At 42.6% G+C, this 19,643-nt stretch overlaps 1 protein-coding gene across 2 annotated transcripts in view; it reads right to left on the bottom strand.

Annotated features, from left to right (window-relative positions):
• Positions 1–209: 209 nt before the first annotated feature.
• Positions 210–19,643, bottom strand: part of LOC135284059 (protoheme IX farnesyltransferase, mitochondrial) — an 82,174-nt gene continuing 62,740 nt past the window's right edge. For both annotated transcript variants that reach the window (XM_064395323.1, XM_064395324.1), the window contains exons 6-7: positions 11,325–11,557; positions 210–2,482 (exon numbers count right to left, since the gene is read on the bottom strand). In XM_064395323.1, coding sequence (XP_064251393.1) covers positions 2,040–2,482; positions 11,325–11,557 — 676 coding nt within the window. In that variant the 3' untranslated portion in view covers positions 210–2,039. The remainder of the gene's footprint in view (positions 2,483–11,324; positions 11,558–19,643) is intronic.

Here is a 19,643-nt window from a genome sequence, read left to right on the forward strand (position 1 = left end):
GCACAAACCCCTTCCACTCACATGTGATTTATTTTCAGTGTGCTGCTTGCACATTAAATCAGTATTTCACAAGCTGTCCTTACTCTTGCAGTGGTCAAGAGCATTGCTGCTGTGAGAAGTGCCCCAAAACTACCAAATACCTTTGCAATTAGCTGAACCTGACCAGAGTTTCAACAAGAACTGAATAGTTTAAAACAGATTTGGAGCACTTATCTCTTTTTGGACAGTATGCACTTTATTGCAGAGAAGACTGGATGCATTTTTAAAACAAATTCAGAAGTTGCACAGTTTCCATACAGTTGCACAAAGTGTTCCCCACAGTAACTTGAGCACAACCGAGTCTGTCAGACAGTGAGGGAGCTCCATCTTGTTACCTGCAATCACTCAAGTCAGCAAATCTTGCAGGCAATTGTTTAAGAGACAGGAAAACAGGTAGCCCTGCTCCTGCAAGCACCTCTGCCAGAAAACAGAAGTTAAACTGTGTCACTCCTGATTTACACCATCATAACTGCGACCAAGAGCCAGGCTTGGATCAAGAGAGCAGCCAGGGAAGGTTTTATGTGTGACACACCTGTGGTGAAACTATTTGTGACATTTCCTGAGGGGCTTTATTGGAGAACAAGCTCAAGACAGCGTCTTCCTTTCCAGGTATTGCTGTATCTTTGGATCAATGCTCACCCTGCTGCCCAGTCCCTCTCCACATGGGAAAGAAATCTTGGCATGAAAACACATCAAGTCATAACAGGCACTACCACAATAAACTATCACTGTCTCTGTCTGCCCCAATGTTGCTGTGTTTGGGAGCACACCAGGAGGTCACAGACAGCTCCAGGCAAGATGAGGGTGAGCCACAGCTGAGCAGCAGGATCAAAAGCATGTTAAACTGTGACCAGAAATGTTCTTCAGTGTATCATTTAACAGGGATAATGCACTCTTCTTGGGAGACCATCCACAATAATTGCTTTGGAGAGACACTGGCTGCATCAGCAAGTGAACATTCTGTTAGATTAAAATCCCCAGCCCTTTTTCTGTAAAATGTGTTTCTTTACCCATTAATCACCCCCAAAGCGAAGCCCTTCTGAGCCACCACCCACACTGTGACATTAAACACAGCTCAAGCTCTTGGTGCCATTCCAGAGCTTGTCTAAGGATGCCGAGACTCAATGGGCTGGCATAAGACACACTGACATGGAAAAGCCTTACAACCACCCAGCTCTGGGATATGCTTCTCATCTCCTCCACAAGTCACAGCCTCTGTGCCATAAACAGTGATGGTGGTTTTTATCAGCTGAAGGGCTCAAACACTAACGATGTAAAAACCACACGGGAGTCAGAAGTTCCCTGTGATGGAAATACAGTAGAATGGCTCAGTGCGTCCAAGGGATATGCTACAGGAGAGCTGTTTAAATGCTTGTGTGTGCTGTGCTGAAAGATAGTTTTCTTCACTCCTTTAGCACTGTGCCAGGTGTATGAGAGCTAAAAATCTACTGAGGTGACCTTGGGAAGAGAAACTGATTGAAAAAAGCCCCCAAAACTGAGGGCTTTGGTGTAATACCAGCGCATGGATGACACAGATTCAGAGAAGAAGAGTTCACCCTCTTATGTGCTTCAAAGCTTAAATTAAAGGAAAGGGTGCTTGGAGAAAAGGGTGAGAAATCATTCATTGGTCACCTCCTGATGCCTTCACCAAGGCTGCCAGTGCTGATGGCAGCATGTGTGCACATGTGACTTCCTAACTTAACTACCTCAACTACCCATGAGGACAGAGACCATGACTCACAGGGACTTAGGAAAGCCATCCCAAAGTGATGTGCTTCTGGCATAGGCTAAATTGCAACCTGTGATGAATTATGGGGCCTAAGACCCTGAATGCTTTAAGCTCTCCTGACTATTCCCCTTCAAAAGAAAATACAAAATTATCACATGAAGTGGTTGCTAGGCACAAATGATTCTTCTTCAAACAGATTCCCACAGGATTCTCCCTTGCAATGACTAAAATATACTACCTGATATGTCACAAGGATGACAGGTATTGACATTTAAGGCAATCTAATTTCCATAGCCATCTCATGAGTTCCCCCAGGTAGATCGCCTTTGTCTTCCTTCTCCATGACCGATTTTTTGCAGGTGAACATGACAAGCAGCAGCATTGGCAAGTGCCACAAACTGCAGAAGAAGAGCTTCCTGGAGCTGCTGCGGTCAGCATCCCTGTAGAACCGAAAGCCGAGGTAGGAGATGTAGAGGTTGATAGGGAGCGAAATGACGGGGAAAGTCCACGTGGTGATGTTGAGGACAGGAGCCACCGCTGAGAGTCCGATTAAGGCCAAGCAGTGCCGCAGAGCCACCCGCCTGCACAGCCCTGGGTGAGTGACAGACATCATACAGTATCCTCCTCGGGAGTAATCTTCCCGCAGACCCCAGCTGAGGGCATTGAAGTGAGGGAACTGCCAGGAATAGAGGATCCCTCCCAACAGCAATGCACCTGCAATGGGAGAAAGAGTGTTAGACAGTCCCTGCAGGAAGTGCCACACACAGACCTCAGGTGTCACACCCTGTTTGCAGGAGGGCAGTGCTACTCACCTGTGACACCAGTGACACTGCACAGTGGTGGCACTGCTCTGTACAGGGACAGGGCAGCCCCATGAGATAAGGAACCTCTGGTTCTCATGGCATTCACACAGGGTTGGAGCATGGTGGTTTATCTGGTTTTGGAGCACTTAATTTGAAAAGTATTTCAGGAAGTCACTTCCTTCTAAAGAATTACTGCTAATTGGTTTCTGCACCAACTGTCTCTACCTGAGGGAAGACTGGTGGGAATGAAGAGAAACTGGGCAAGAGACTGCATTCCTGGGAGCCTCTAGATTCTACTCTCAGGTTCCTGAATTGGTGTGTCCAGAGAAGAAAAAAGGACAAGGAGTTTCACCCACAGATTAATTATTTCAGCTTAAATGAGGCACAACACTTTGCGATGGTCCAGCTGAAACTCTCAAAAAATTCCTGAAGACAGGTTTTTCCAGAAAAGAAAAGTCCTTGAACTACAGGAGGGCACAGGCTGGAGCACAGTGTGTGTTGTTGGAAGCTCCAGGCTCAGGAGCAGGATCAGCTAGAGTCTGGCTAGCCTGGGCAGGCAGGTGAACATGGGCCTATCCACAGAAGTCAGGACAAATGTCTCAGATTATCTACAGGGCCTGCTGTAACAACACCGTGTTCCTGAAAACACACTGCAGAGGAACAGCATGTGCTCTCTTCTTGCCCTTCTCATTGTACTGTAAAGAACACACAGTACTTTCCCACTGCACAGGGTTCTGCAAACCTCTCAGATCATGTTCAGGCTGCAGACAGGACAAACACCTATTCACTTAATCAATAAAACAAAAAAAATAAGGAACAGGAGCTACCTGTAGCATCAGTTCAAGAAGAGACTCCCTCCTTCTGTCTTTCCTCTGGTGCTGCATATGTATAACAGGGAAGTGGCCAACCAGGCATTAAAATAAACACAGAATAGTTAAATATCAGCTCCAAAACAGATGTTGAAATCTTAACTGCATTTCCCGAAGCTGGTGTTTACTGCCTTGGCAACCTAAGAATGTTGTTTTGCTTAAAGCACAATTTTAGTAATTCTTCTGCCTTGAATAATGTGAAGGAATTTTAAAATTATTTCCAGACATTGGTAGCTGTGATTTAAGAGAGGAAAGCACTGGCCTTTTTTCTCAAAGAAACGGGTATGGGTTTGGCTGCTGTAGGGAGGGGAAGGCTTTCGCAGTGTAAGCTCAGCCTCTTAATGGATCATAGTCAGGAAACAACCACACACCGTTTTACTTGATAGCACACAACTGGCTCTCTTCCCTTAAAAGATGTTGAACAAATTACTCCTCTTTAACCCAGACAAGGTAGATTAAAGCTCAGGGATTTGACTTGGTCCAGCTGTATCCACCTGCTTGTGAGCACGCATGCTGTCTCAGGCGGCCTTTTCCACCTTTCCTACAAGAAATTTTAACATAACCAGTCCCAAACTCTTCACCACAGTCCTATATAAGTTTCACAGGATGTTACATTCACAAGAAATGTAGAGAACACATGTCCAAACCCTTTATTTTCTGTCTTTTATTTTGTGCTCATCCACAAGTTTAACACAGTAGTCTTTCCTGGAGATTTGTAACTGTGAGCAATTCAGGGGGTAAAGAAAGATTTAAATATTTTGCAAAGCCTAGTTGCCCATTTTCAACACAATCTTAAAGCATTATTTGGGAGTATTGGTGCAACGATTCACAGTGGTTTGGAGAGTCAAGGCCAGAAGACACTGTGATGTCCTGATCCAGGAGGACTGGTTTGTTCAGCTCTTGGTTGCATTTTCTGTTTGTGAAGGAGAGCTGGAAGGTGCATACACTTCCGCTTGTTTTGGTGAAGGAAAATGTTTGTTAAATCAACTGACCTCCAGTTAAATTGTTCAAGATACTGTCCTGATATCATCCCTTCTGAAGAGAAATGTTACCAGCTACTTAATTCTTCCCACTGTCTTTAGAATTAGGAACAGGATTAGCTTGTCAAAATTTACATCCTAATTTGCAATTATGCAGCCTTCTCAAACATAAAGACACTTTGGAATTACCTAGACACTAACCTTAACCAAACTGATGCAATTCCTCTCTACTTTACCCACATCAGCACCACAGCAAGACAACAATCAGCACTTTTGCTTCCACTGGAAAACAAAAGTAGATGCTACTGCTTGTGCTGGATGGCATGAGAGCGGCGAAGCAGCCTTGAGAGGAAAAAGAGAAAGTATCACTTCTAAAACTGCACACAAGGTCCCTGGGCTGGGATAATGGTCCTGGCTGTCACTGTGGGATGTATGGCCCAGCCTGCATTGTGCCCCTCCAAGGTTACACCATCCTGGAAACCAAGGGCGACGAGGAAAACACTGGAAAACTCAAAAGCTTCATGGTCAGGGGTTTCAATAGCTGTTTCTTTTGAAGGATGGCACAAAAGGCCTGTGGAGCAGGAGCATCTTGGGGCTGCAATAGACTCCTCTGCAGCAGTACTGAAAGGGAAGGGGGTGTTGGCCGTGTGTTTGGCTTGTCTGCAAAACAAAAGGATCCTCAGCATCCACCAGGAATAGGAAATTAAATTGGCTGTGGGATTTTTCACCTTGAGAGAGTGTTTCTGGCTTCTGCCTTTAATAGAAGGAAGCCAGATGTCCTCAGGTATGCTTGCCACATAGAAAAAAGCTCGGTGTGTATGGATACACACAGGCATGTGCACTTCTTGTGTGACACACAACAGGTTATTGCAGCCAAAAGCCTCACAGGGAAACACCTTTCATTACACAGGCAAGGGTGAGAAAACAACACCATATATAACTCGCCTTAGCTAACCCCAGCAATAGATGCCATAAAAGAAGAGCCTGTTGGGTAAGATGAAAATACAGCCTTCTGCAAATATGTTTAGGAAGCATTTACCAAAGGACCAGACTCAGCAGAGGACTGCAAATCTGCAGAGCCACGCAGGGGCTCTTCATCAGCCACCTCTTTCAGACTCTGGCAGAGCTGTCACTAGCCCAAGGGTGGCTAGTGCTTCCTGCAGATCCCCCCATCCTGATTTCTCTGTGGGTGTTGTGTTTCACACCCACGGGCTCAGGGCTACCCCATCAGCCACACTCGGGGCAGAGAACCAGGCAAAGGGCATACTGCCTGTGAACTTGTGGGGTTGGTCTCCAGGTGCCCCAGCAGTGGAGCTGCCACTTCTTTTGTCTCTTATGAAGATGGAAAAGAAGAAAAAAATAGCCCACTGGCTTTTGTCCTAAATTCAGACCAGCTGCTCACTAGTATTGTCCCTCTGCCTCATTTTAACAGTTTTTACCCCCACAAAGCATACTCCTGGGCCCCCAGCTCATATGTCAGTGACATGAATATCTCTGTTTCCTCTGGAACAGACCACAGATTCTGCTCTTTCATCTGGGAAGTGAAACCTTGAAAAGCTGAGTTTACCAGAGGGAGTTTATAGCTGGAGCCTCCTCTCCTCCAGCAGTGGGATGCTGGAGCTGCCTTGCTCTGGCAGCTGGCTCCCAGACCTGCTCCCACATCAAGGGGCTTTGAAAGCTCCAAGTGCTTAACTGGAAGGGACACAAAGATCTTCAAGCTAATTTTGCATGCAATTAAGCTGTTGTTTTGCTCTCCTTCCTACTGGCAGACAAGTGCTACACCAGGAAAAGTATGAGACTCCAGCCTTTGGCAGGTTGGGCACAGGCCCCCCTCTTTCCTATTCTCCTTTTTTTATTACTAAAACCATCCATCTGCCAAATGTCACTAGCTGATAAGAACTGCCCATTTTTAAACCTCCTTTTGTAAATAGATGCTGGCTGACATAATTAATGTCTACCACACAACACAATTTGAATTACAAAGTAAAGGCAATTTAAAAATCAGCGTCCACATGATTAAAATTGATACTGAGTCTATAAATTCCATACCCCGAGGAATCATTTAAATTTCTGAAAATGAATGAAAATCAGTACAAGATGTCTTTCAGGGGAATGAGACTAGGAGTGGAGCATCTGATAAACTAAACAGTCTCTTTAGATAAACATTCTTTGGTGCAGTAATACCTATGGCTCCTGGGCCACTGCAGCTCTGCAATGTCTGACGCACTGTCAGGGCTCTTATCTGCTCTGCCACCACCTACTCAGAATAAATCCCTTTAGCTGATAAGCACATTAGGTTGAGGAGCCCTCCTTGTCACTTCCATCTCATTGGGTGGTTTGTATGAACTCCGTGGCACCAAAGTGCTGCTCTCCGTGACACCGATCCAGCCCTCAGCACATGAGCAGAGCATGCTCAGGGAAGAAGTACAAAAGTTCCTGGGCCCTCAGTGTAACAAGGACATTGGAGCAGGACCAAAGGAGTCCACAAAGTTGATAAGGAGACTGAAGCATCGTCCCTGTGGGGACAGGCTGAGAGAATTGGGGCTGCTCACCCTGGAGAAGAGAAGGTTGTATGGAGACAACAGCAGCTTCCAGGATCTGAAGGGGCTACAAGGAAGCCTGAGAACAACTCTGCATTAGGAAATGTAGTGACAGGACAAGGGGGAATGGATTCATACTGAGAGAGGGGAAATTTAGATTTGATATTAGGAAGAAATTCCTAGCTGTGAGGGTGGTGAGGCCCTTTCAAAGGTTGCCCAGAGAAGCTGTTGCTGCCCCATCCCTGAAGGTGTCCAAGGCCAGGTTGGACGGGGCTTGGAGCAACCTGGTCTAATTAAAGGTGCCCCTACCCATGGCAGGGAGTTGGAACAAGATAATCTATAACGTCCCTTACAATCCAAACCCTTCTATGATGTGACTGCTGGGATACGAAAATGTGCAAGGCAAAAATGGGCTGTGGTATTTGAATCTACACCAGATTCAGTGTTCTGTTAACTAAAAATAACAAGTTTAATGGACATTAGTTAAGGGAGAAAGAACAGCAGCGTGAGGATAATTTAAAGCATGTATGCACTCTTACACACCGAAATAAACAGCTCTGTTTCCTTCTTTCTGTGTACAAGCTCAGCAGCATTGCAGTACAGCCAGAAACTCTTCTGCCTCTCTGCTATCACTTAAGGTTTTAAGTGAATGTCATTATTTTCCTGCAAGTCCTTCCCTTGCAAAATAATTTCAAGGTATCTTGATTTACTAGAAAAACAAATCTCTTCAGAAACAAACAGTCCCAGGAAGGAGCAATGAAATCTGCTTTCAAGGAAGCAAACGTGTTATTACTGCAGATCACAAGCTGGCAGTTAAGTTCTGCATAAAAACCCCAGATATGTGGCAGTGATAGCCATGTGATAAATCACATTTATCATGCACTTCTGACCGTCTCACCTGCACTCACTCCCCCAGTGAGGAAATGTTAACATTCCCCATCTTTCATCAGTTTCAAACAGCTGCCATTAAAAAAACACAACCCCCCAAACCCACAACAAAGAATTCCACATCTTCTCAGAGATAATCTTATCTTTTGCTTTTGAAATGGGAGGTTTTCCCTAAATTACTTTGGCACAAAATCCAGGGATGGCGGCGGGAGGTTCAATCAGGCTTAGGACCATACAGTTGAAGTTACTTATGGGGGCAGAAATGGAACCAAACATTCCAGGAGATCTGCAAAGATGTATAGTGTAAGAAATTGCTCAGAGGGCAGTGAGGCTCTGGCACAGTCTGCCCAGAGCAGCTGTGGCTACCCCATCATTGGAAGTGTCCAAGGCCAAGTTGGATGAGTCTTGGAGCAGCTTGGTCTAGTGGAAGGTGTTCCACCCCATGGCAGGGGGTTGAAACACGACGGTCCTTAAGGTTCCTTATGAACCCAAGTCATTCTATGATTCTTTGATTATTCTATAAATTACAGCAAGTGTTTGCATCACTGGAAACATGAGGGTCCCAGATTTCTATCTGTAAATACACAATATTTTTTTCTGGTGCAAGAAACTGCTAAGGTATTCATCTTTAAAAGTTATAAACAAAATGAGGTCAAATTAAAACAAGGCTGTTCCACTCTGAGATACTTCGTTATTAGCTCTGGAATTGGAAACCATCTTCATCTCTCTAAGGAACCATCTCCAATTCTCCCAAAGGACAAGATATCTCACAGCACCCATGTCATGGAACTCCTGAAGGGAGCAGACATGGCTGTCCTGTTACAAACAACAGTTTAACACTTAGCTCCCCCCAAAAATGGTAATGAAAGGGCTACACTTAAATATTGTTTTCTCTATAACCGGCAACATGTACAGCAATGTGGCTGCTGTGGGAAGATTACAAGGAGAAAAAATCCACAGGAAAATGGAAACTCAAAACCCCACTACTTTAGCAGTGAGAGCTTTTCTTCTCATTAGTTTCCTGCCTCTCTTCTTTCACATTCCTCTTTGTTATCGAGTAGAACGATTTTTTTAAAATGAGGTACAAAGGCATTTTCACACCTCTACCTAAAACTAGGTTAAGTCTCCACACTAATTACACATTATTAATGAGTTCAACAACTGAGACCAGGTTGGTTAGGGAAGGGACACAGGTCTGCACATTTGTATGGATGCACGCCTGTATTCAGCATGGATACGATGCTGTCAGGAGCCGAACTCTCTTATTGCAAAAGCAGAACGTTTAACACTGAAAATCACAGTTTACAATAAGAATCAATAATTTTCTTCTAGTTATTTCTTTTCTCTGTCAAAGTGTTTGTAGGGTTTGTGTTGGGTTTTTTTTTGTTTTCATTTGATACTGAAATGCACTAAATGCACTAAAATATTACATTCCAGTCCCTGTTTTCAGGACTCTCCCCAGGTGTGCTTCATTACAAACACCAGTATCAGCTCAATAACATTTCTTTCTCTACTAAATAAGCCACCTGGCCTCTCTGACACAGACTGGGAGGTGATTTTAAGCTTTAGCTCTACATAACACACTAGTTATACACCAGATTATCGTGTTTTGACAAAGTCGGCTTGGGTGATTTAAAGTTATCATCTTCCACTGGTGGCATCATTGCCAGGGATCATTCCCTCCACAGCAGAGCTGACACAGGGACACCTAACCACATTATAGCTGCAAGTTAGAGAGGAAGAGCTTACTTGGCCACCAGTGGGGCACCCTGCTGCCCTCTCTGCTGCTGTACAAGGACAGCTTTGCTCTTTGTGAAATAGGTCTCAAAGAGCAAGTTGACAAATTAAAGATAATGACAATCAGTGCCAGTTTAACATCCTGGGCTTTTACCGGCCTCTACAGCAAGGGCTTTTGGAGACATACAGCTCTGCACTCCAGCTCCTCCAGATGAACCGTGCAGGTGAAGCACAGGTATATGAGCGTCATCTTCGGACACCAACTCTGCAATAAAGTGGCAAAACCAACACAGAAATCCCCCAATGTCAAGGTCTAAGTATCTGCAGCCAGAATATGAAATTATTTCCTCTCATCCTGTCCCTGTTCCCTGGGAGCAGAACCTGACCCCCAGCTGGCTGCCCCCTCCTGTCAGGAGTTGTGCAGAGCCAGAAGGTCCCTCCTGAGCCTCCTTTTCTCCAGGCTGAGCCCCTTTCCCAGCTCCCTCAGCTGCTCCAGCCTGTTCCCCAGCTCCGTTCCCTTCCCTAGACAAGCTCCAGCCCCTCAATGCATTTTCTGTCACGTTCCCTCTTCTCTTCTAAACTACAGAGCTGCTAACTATGTCTGTTATGCAGTCCTTAACACAAGACACTATACACACTCTTACATAAAAATTCTAGGTCTAAGAATTTAGTCTAGGTAACTTTCAGAAAAGCAAATATTTGTATAGAAGCAGCACACAATATAAAAAAACAAACCCACATCACCTTCCATCCTTGTGCTGCTTTAGATCTGTGTGGGAACATGTGGACACAAAGCCAACTCAGACTGACTTTTATTAGGAAGTGCATAAAGAACAGATTTTGCACAAATTCTGATAATTTCTGGTTAAAAGCCTTGTTGTTGAAAGTATTATTCAAGCCTTAAATATGCCCCCATGTGGGATGAGTGTGCACTAAACCAACTCTTAACACACCTACTAATTGCAGTTCATTAGTTGCTTCAGACTGTAAGTTTGTGGAGCCACTTTGATTCTGAAGTTTCTAGCTGGCAGGAAAAACAAGGCCTGATTGTGTCAGAGTTGAGCTGCTGAAGAGATCAGTGTTTTACAAGGGATGTAAAAATGGTTCACAGCTACTAAAATAGAAATATTCGTTTGCTTTTCAAGGAGGGGGGAAGGAGCATTTGTAACTTAGTTTAGTAATGGGTAATTAAGAAACACACCAATAAATTAATCTTCTCAGGATATTTTCTGGCTTGTGGAAAGACAGTAAAACACATCTAGGAATTTTCCAACTGCAAGTCCCTTGCAAGTTGGATCTTATTGGATATGGTTTTAATCCCCAACACGGTTTGAATCCTGAAATGATGTAGCATTTTCTCCTATGTGAACACCAAATATGCCATTTTCCTTCTGGATTTTTTTAAGATGGTCAGAACACAAATTAAATAGGTCATACTGTTTTATCAGCTCAGTCTTGCTCTGAAATACCTGTGTAAGGAGAATGCTCCAAAATTACCTGCTTTCAAAGCCTTACCACAGGATTACAGCATGATCTAGGTTGGAAGGGTCCTTAAAGATCATCTCTTTCCACCCTCTGCCATGGGCAGGAACACCTTCAACTAAACTGGGCTGCTGCCAGCTTTGCCAACCTGGCCAGGTCAGGTCAAGAAGCATAACGAACAAAGTTCACTGCCTTTTGACTAGATTCTTTAGTAACCTTGACAACCACTTGCTGTGATGGAAGGGTTTTATACTCACCAGCATCCAGACTCCCAGTAGCTGCAGTCCAGCCCATGATGGGCGGAATGGCCCCAACAACAGCTCCCACCCACGTGTTGGCAATGCTCATTCTCTTCAGGGGCGTGTAGCAGCACGTGTAGAGGAAGATGTTGAAGGCTCCCAGGGCCCCGGTGAGAGGGTTCACTCCCAACGTGAGCAGGGCAATTCCTGGGATTCCACAGGAGGCAGCAAAACAGACAGCAAGCAGGGGACTGTGGGGAGACATGGCACGTGCTGAGTAGGAGATGGCCTCAGAGAATGGCTGTTGTCCCCTCCCTTTGGTCTCCCCCACAAAATTAAGATTGAATTTTTGTTATTGTTTTACTCAACGATCCTAAATTTTCCTGTTTGAGCCCCCATCCTAATAAAAGCCTTTCCAAAATGTGAAGACAATCTTGCTACAGCTCTGCAATGGAAGCGATTCTTAATCTTGTGATCGCTGTGTTCACCAAATAAGATCAAGCTCTGCAAGTAATGGAGAACTGTTCTCCCTTATGGAGAACCGCTGCTTTCAGCAGATCTTCCTCCTTCATTTTAGTGAATTTAGACCACTGGAAAAAGCACTTAGAGTTTATAGTAAATTAAAATGGTTGCAGTTTGTCAGATTTTTAACTGATTGCAGTTATGTAACAGATCCTTCAAAACACAACAGGGTTAGACACAAAATTAATAAGCATTTATGAGAAAAGGAGTACATTCAATCATTTTGAAATTACATCAGTAGGTATAAAGTATTATTTGATTTTACAAAAAAAAACAAACATTCTACACCCCCATTTCTCTGATGCACTGTACTAAGCAGAGGGAGCACAACAAAACAATGCTGGCAGCAGAATCAAAACTGTCTATCTTGTAAATATGACTGAAATTAACTGAAGATATTTTAGGTTTGGTCAAAAGCAGCAAACAACAGTGGAACAAATTAACTCTGTGCATTGCTACTGTGCATGTAGAGCTCAGGAAGGCTGGAAACTCATATTAAAATCTGTCAGAAAGCAGCAAGAGCTATGTAAACTTTTGCTAATAAATTCCACAACAAACATTCAAATAGGATGAACAAGTATTTTTTTGTGTGGCTACCAGAACCACACTTGACAGGCAGCATGATGCCACAACCCTAAGGAAGGTTTAGCTGTGGTTCCTTGAGCCAGATCAACATGTTTGCTGCTGGTGAGCTTGTCTGAGGTATTTGGTATAATTGGAAAAGAGAAATAAAAGCCCCTAAGAAATAATGTGGTGTGGGCAACCTCTGGAAAGGAGAAAAATGCCATGACATTAGTTGTATTTAATAACTCATGTGGCTAAATACACACTCACAGTCATCCATGTAAAACCAGAAAATACGTGTGCTTGCAACGAAGGTCTCTGCATGGAATTTAGCTTTACACCTTTTGTCTAATTAAAAACCATGCAGTCTTTGTGTTGTATGATCCACTCTGCCCTCTGGTCAAATCCTTAACCCTGAAATAGGTGTTGCAAGCACCGCTCCGATTCTCATAAGAAAAGTTTGCTGGTGGGGATCAATTTTATGGGAGTTTTATCAGCAAAAATTCCTACCAGTCAAATTTTTATATTTAAGATATTAGTCAGACCAATACAGCACAGAGATCCTAAATACCTGGAAGAACTAAAATGAGCAAATCTTATGCTAAAGATCTGCCTTCAATGTAAATTGACTACATAATTTTATCCAGCTTTTCTAAACCATCAACAGTTTTTTTTCTTAGTTAATTATTTAATTTTATCTTCATAGTTTAAGAAGTAATATCTACACTCTGTCAGTGTTTTTGGGTATTTCATTCCCAAAAACATGTTGCTGTGGTCTAGAAGTACTATGAGTATTGAATTTTATATCAAATTTATATCAAGTCCCCTTTAACTGGGTGTACCACGATTTTTAAGACTGCCAGAAAACACTTTTTGCAATTCTGCCCACCTGTGTTTTTGAGTATTTTTTGTAATCTGATTTCTGGTAATGACTATGATAAAGATGTTGCTAATCTCAGACTGGACAGTACTTTTCCCCAAATGTGAAAAAAAAAGAAGCGAGGAAACTAATGGGAAAGTTCTAAACCTAACTTGTAACATAAAATCTGAGCTGAGGAAGAATTCAGTGTAAAGAGGAAGTATGAGAGTGGCAGAAGCTCCCCAAAAGTCTAAGGAGCTGGGTTAACAGGTAGCATTTAAGCACACTTAAACACCACAACAATTATGTCTGCAGAAAAAGAGTTTACAGACACAATCCTCAAGTAAACCTCTTTAAAATTCCTATCTCTCTGAAAGGAATCACCCCTAATACCTTTCCTTTGTCCACAGGGCCCAGCCAGGCCCATCAGCACCAACCTGGATGTGATTTTGAATGTCAGCTGGACCACAGGGCAACAGGGAAGGATTCAGTGAGTGAAGTCTAAATCTCCCAAGGAATGGCATACAGTGAGAACTTGGCATGAACGGAGTTCAGTGATGGATAAACACATATCCCTGGCTAAGTCTCACCATGGAGTTGCCTTTTTGAGTTTTGCCACTCAAGTGTCACCAGCTCTGGCCTTGCCATCAAATATACTTGCTCAGAAGTGTATTTAGTGTAAATAAACACAGACTAGGATAACATACTACCCGTCTGCATCAATTCATTTCTCTCCCAAAAAAGAAAGAGACCAAGCATGTAGCCCAGGCTACTCTGCCACAGGTGTATATCATTGTACAAAAGCATGATCAACACTGTAATTTACACAAAGTGGGGGCAATTTGTTCCCCTCACTCCTCAAGAACCCAAGCTGCAGATGTTCTGTCTCCCCTGCCAGATCGAGGTGCTTTAAAACTATCATAAACAAACACGGCTGATTTAAAAGAATCATTTCATCCTGAAAGGGACACATCTCTCTTTTTTATGCTTGAGTAAATCAAAATTGGCTTGATTGATTTTGCTGAAGGTTTCGCTAAGGTGCAAGAATTTTAACTCAGGTAAAGAAGATCAAGAGTCCCACCCTTAGCATCAAGCTTTCTCCTATACATCTCCTGCTCCCAGTTTAACCAGTTTAACTCCCTGCGAATGATACCAGGATCTGTTTTTTCATGCTTTCATGAGCCTGCCCTGAGGTCTGAGCCCAGGTCTGGGATGAGATAGCTCAGTGCACCATAGGGAGACTTATAGCTCAGACAAAAGTAGAACTTTTATGCTGTCCTTTGTTATTAAGCAGACACACTAATTAGGCCTCATCACTTCACTTGGAAGTAAAGAATTACAAATGAAAAGGACCTATACTTACAAAATGTTTATGCTTTTATTACACTTGATATCCACACCAGAATGTTAATCACAACAACCCTGAGGAACCCTGTGGAGCATCAACACGCTTGTGGTATATGGCTTTGTTAGGTAGGAGTGAAAGGGTGACTAATAATAATCACAGCTTCCCCGCAGTCATGAAAATGTAAATATTTTTTTAAGTGCTTACAAGACAAACCTACAGTAAATCTGAAAAAATGTCCCCCATAATATTTAAACTAAATCCTCTTTGATCTAACCTTAGAGTGTGGCCGTTAAGTGATCCATTTATTCTACTTCAAAATCTCAGTTCTCTCTTTAAGAGCCAGACACCACCTGACTAACAGGATGGATAATTTGGTTTGTCTAGAAATATTTTTTTGATTTAGAATGATTACATATAATGTGCTTCTGCTGAGCCCTCAGCCAAGATTTGGAAAGCAGTGGTAAAGAAGTCTCAGGCCAGATCTCAATCCCATTCAGACAGAGAAAACTGATGTTCTAGGGTATTTATCAACCTGCTCTTCAAAAAACAGAAGAGAGTCCAGTCATCTCAGCACAGGAACACTGCTTCTAAATACATTTCCAGGAGCAATGAAAATGAAGGAATTAAGTTATTCCCTACAGCAAAACAGAGCAGGACAAGAAGCAAAGGTCTGCCATGGGAAGAAGATCAGTCTCTAGACACCAGCCAGTGGAAGAGCAATGAAGCATAGAGCCTGATGAATTTCAAGTTCAGCCAGATACTTTCTGCCCATCTGCAGATTCCCCTGCACCATTGCAAACATGCCTTTGACACCCACAGCATGGGAACACTATAGAGAAGTCTTAGCTGCCACATCTCATCTCAGAGGTGAAGAGGATGAGGATGGCTGTATTTTGGGATTCCTGTATTACTATCTAGGTAGATTATCTACAGTTACCATCTGGAGTTATAACGTTTTTTAGTGGAAAAACAAAAGAAAAAATCCTTCATATACCATCAAAGTGCATGAGTAGAACATAATTGCTGTCACACAGGCAGCAATAGGAGTCCCTATGGCTCCTTTCCAGCATGATTTGCAATTTTATATTCCTTGTGATTTTACATCCCTAGCAAAAAAAATAACTAAATAAAACCTATCAAAGCTGTTCTTCACATATCTCAACCTCAGGAATGCAGCTTTTCTAGTCACAGAGACCAGAGAGCAAGCATCTGTGTTCACACAGCTAATTAAAGTGCAAGAAAAACCTCTTTTATATCTGACTTGCGAAGCTGATAACATGTAAGTTATAACTTGAACGAGACATGATAAACTCTGTCCTTCACAGAGGGAAATGCACTTCCAACATGACTCACTGCACACAGATCTCAGGGCATAGCAGCTTCTAATCAGAGGCAGCTCCATAATGGACTGGTTGAGCAATGACATTTCCTACACCATTTGCCACATGGTGAAAGATGATGCTGTTGTGGTTAAACCAGACAAGGTTCAATACTAATACAAGGAACAAAGTGTTGGGGTTTTGATTGCATTAAGCCAGAATGTACAAACATGAACCTGAAATGTTTGACAGATATTGGAAGAAAAGCCATCCGGAGAACACTGCCCCCAAGATGGGGAAAGGATCTTGGGCTTCAAGCTTAAATATAGTGTGTTTGTAAAAACTCACTTTAACATCACCTTTGCAGAAAATGACTCATTGCTAGCCAATTAAAGAAGAAAAGTGGCAATGGCTGCAATCAATGTCCAAGAGGCCCATTCATATTGGACACAGAGATGACAGGATTAGTGCACAATGGCTCGGTTCCCTCCAGTTCCTGGGCTCTAGCCCTCCGGCGAGGAGCTGACATGAGAGGATAAGACAACTCCATTAGGAGCCCGTATCACTTCTCTGCAGTGTTCTCCACAAGCAGATGGAGTAGCTATTTAGCCAAATGCACCGTGACTCCAGCTTTATACATGAGCATGTGGGATGTTTCCTAATGTGGGGCAAAGCACAATGTACTCCGATTTATCAACTGTCCCACGTGCAATTAAAGATTCAGATAAATAATCTGGGGGTAAAGACCCATCGACTGAGCTGAAAAGCAGCAAGACATGAGGGGCCAAGTGTTTCTGCAGGATTTATATTTACCAAACAGAGCTGCCTGCAAAGGAATGTCTGGGTTGAGCTGTGGCAGAATGAGGCCTGGGCAGGAGTAAGCTGGAGAACCAGCAATTGCTTTATTTCTACTGAAACAAATTTAAACTTGGAGTTAATAAAACAACCCTCTTTATTGCCCTAAGAAACAAAATATATATGCAGTTAGAGCCATATAATTTCCTCCTAACACACATTTTGATCTGAGGAGAATGTGCAGTATCACCATTTTTTGTGCATTCTACAAAAGGACTCTAATACCTCAGAACCATTTAATCAACATCCCATGCAGGCAGTGAATAGATAATTGAAATATAAGTACTGTCATCCATATCCCCTTTGGGAAAGAGACACAGTAAGCATTATATCATTGCATTATACTATCCTTTGATGCGGGTTTTATTCTCATTAAACTATGTTTTAGCCCCAAGGTTTCTCCCCCCACACCTCTCTGTGATATGGCCATGCCAGAAAAAAAAATTTAAAATACCCCGTTGTTCAAAAGGCAAGAAGTACATTTTTACAAGCAATTCTACATGTCAAAAATATAAAGCTGCCTTTTAAATTTCTTGTTTATCAAACACAGTCAATCACAGCTCCTGGAAAACACAGGGCGGGAAAAAAAATGAAGGCAGGAGGGTGGTTGTGGGGAAGGAATGCATTTACTTGTTTTTAAATAATAAAGCCTGAATACAAGCAGGATAGAAAATTCTTGAAAAGGCTGCTGTGATGATGTCTGCTTTGAATTGTGCCCTGTTTAAACAAGAGGAAAGTCTCCCACTGCAAAAAGAAACATTTTTATCATTCAAAAAGATCTCAGGGCAGTTCCTTTAAAATGAGGTATTTTCTAAACAAAGCATCAGAATGTTCCCCTGCAGGGAATAAGCATCTGATCTCTTAAAAATTATTATTCTTGAAGAACTGTAGATTTATGGAGTTTTTGTTTTATTTGTTTTAACTTAAGTAGAATGAAACCTGTCTGAAATGACCACCCAAGGGAGCAGAGCCACCAGCTAAGCAGGGGCTGAGCTCTAAAGGGGACCCAAAGTTGTACCAAGACCCCTGGGGAGGTTTTAAATCTCTGGCTTAAAAGAGCCAGCAAAACACTTAATGCACGTCTCAGTGTAAGCCTAGGACATGGATTTTCCTTCACTTTACATGCACGCAGCTCCACTAACATCAGTAGGAACATTCCTGATTTACATTAATGTTAAGCAATGAAACAAGCTAATTACCCTGAGTTATCCACAGTGATTATAGGAGAAATTTTGTTTTAAAATGCACACATTTTTTTCAATTTTGAACTGGTTTTGTTACACTTGTAATAGTAGGTCTGCTATAGGCAACAGAGTGGAAAAACTCAGTGTTACATAGAAATAGTCTAGAGTCACAATGTGCTTCTGAATAAGCAAAATTCACATGTTGCAGTTTTCTATTAGTTCACCAACTTCCATATCTGAAATTGTGATTACAAATCACAAATATAAGCCATTGGTGAGGAACAGTACTAGTGCAGGAGCACGTTTTTTTGATTCTTCAAGAGTTTGTCTTATACATGAAATTGAGCCAGGTCAACACTCCACTCAGAAATATCAATAAGTACAAGTGTTACTATCTCCATTAACTGCAGTAAACATCAACTGTGAACAGAAGTGGAAAGCTCACAGACAGAACACAGCTTTTGGGCATTGCTAAGGGAAAAGGTTAATGGGACTCTTGGAAAAAATATTCATCAAACAACACAAAGATGTATTTCTGTTGAAGCATTCAAGACATTAGCTGTGGTGTGCTACCTTCTGCCATTTTAATAGACTTAAACCTCTTACATGCATATAGAAAAGTAGCTTGAGTACAAACAATCTGCATAAGGAGAATAGCAATAAATTCCACAGCATGTCAGTTTTATCACAGAATCCCAGAATGGTTTGGATTGGAAGGGACCATAAAGCTCATCTCTTTTCACGCCCCTGCCAGGGGCAGGGACACCTTCCACCACCCCAGGGTGCTCCAAGACCTGTCCAAACTGGCCTCGGACACTGCCAGAGTTGGGGCAGCCATAGCTTCTCTAGGCAGCCTGGACCTGGGCCTCACCACATTCTCACAGGGAAGAATTTCTTCCTAAAATCTAATCTAAATCTACTCTTTTGCAGTTTGAAGCCATTATATTGAAGGGTTTTGAGACATGACCTGGAGGAAACAGGTCTGACCTCAGAGCCAAGACTGCTGCAAGCAGGAGATGGGTCTTTATCTCTCCTGAGGCCTCTTTCAGCCTGGACCACCCTCTAAAGCTACCTGTACAATGCTTCATGGTCCAGCATTATTCAAGGGAAGTGACACTAAAGAACTTTAAATTAGCTGTTGACAGGCAGGTAGATAAGATTGATGAGTGATTGTCCAATGTCCACAATATTATAATTTTGTGGTGAAAGCAAATATGAAAGGGGGGGAATTAAAAAAATCCATTAGGTACGGTTTTGCCAATTTGTGGTGCATTCAGAAAACAGTGAAGCTCACTTAAGGACACTGGAAACATAAAATAAATTGCTGTCTCTGAATCAGAAGTTGACAGAAAGTTTCCTAGTTGTACTTTTGACTCCAGAAGCACTGCAAGCCATGCTAGCAGACTATGGTAAAAATAAAACAATAATAATAAAAAAAATCCCCCATCATTTTTCTTCCTAATAAGTGTTCCTTCTCCCAGGGCCCAAGGACCACATGCAAGGGAGGCAGAAGTGCATCTCCCCTGAACCACACAATTAAGTCTGACTTAATGTATATCCAAAAGATGCCCTCACTGCAGTGGTCCCTAAAATTTTTTTTAAGTAAAATTAACTCCAATTAGCAATTAGCACCACCTTTGAGAATAAATCAGTACACGTTTATTGAAGCACTCTAACTATGCACCA

Source organism: Passer domesticus, chromosome 20, assembly GCF_036417665.1.
Source record: "Passer domesticus isolate bPasDom1 chromosome 20, bPasDom1.hap1, whole genome shotgun sequence".
Classification (NCBI taxonomy): domain Eukaryota; kingdom Metazoa; phylum Chordata; class Aves; order Passeriformes; family Passeridae; genus Passer; species Passer domesticus.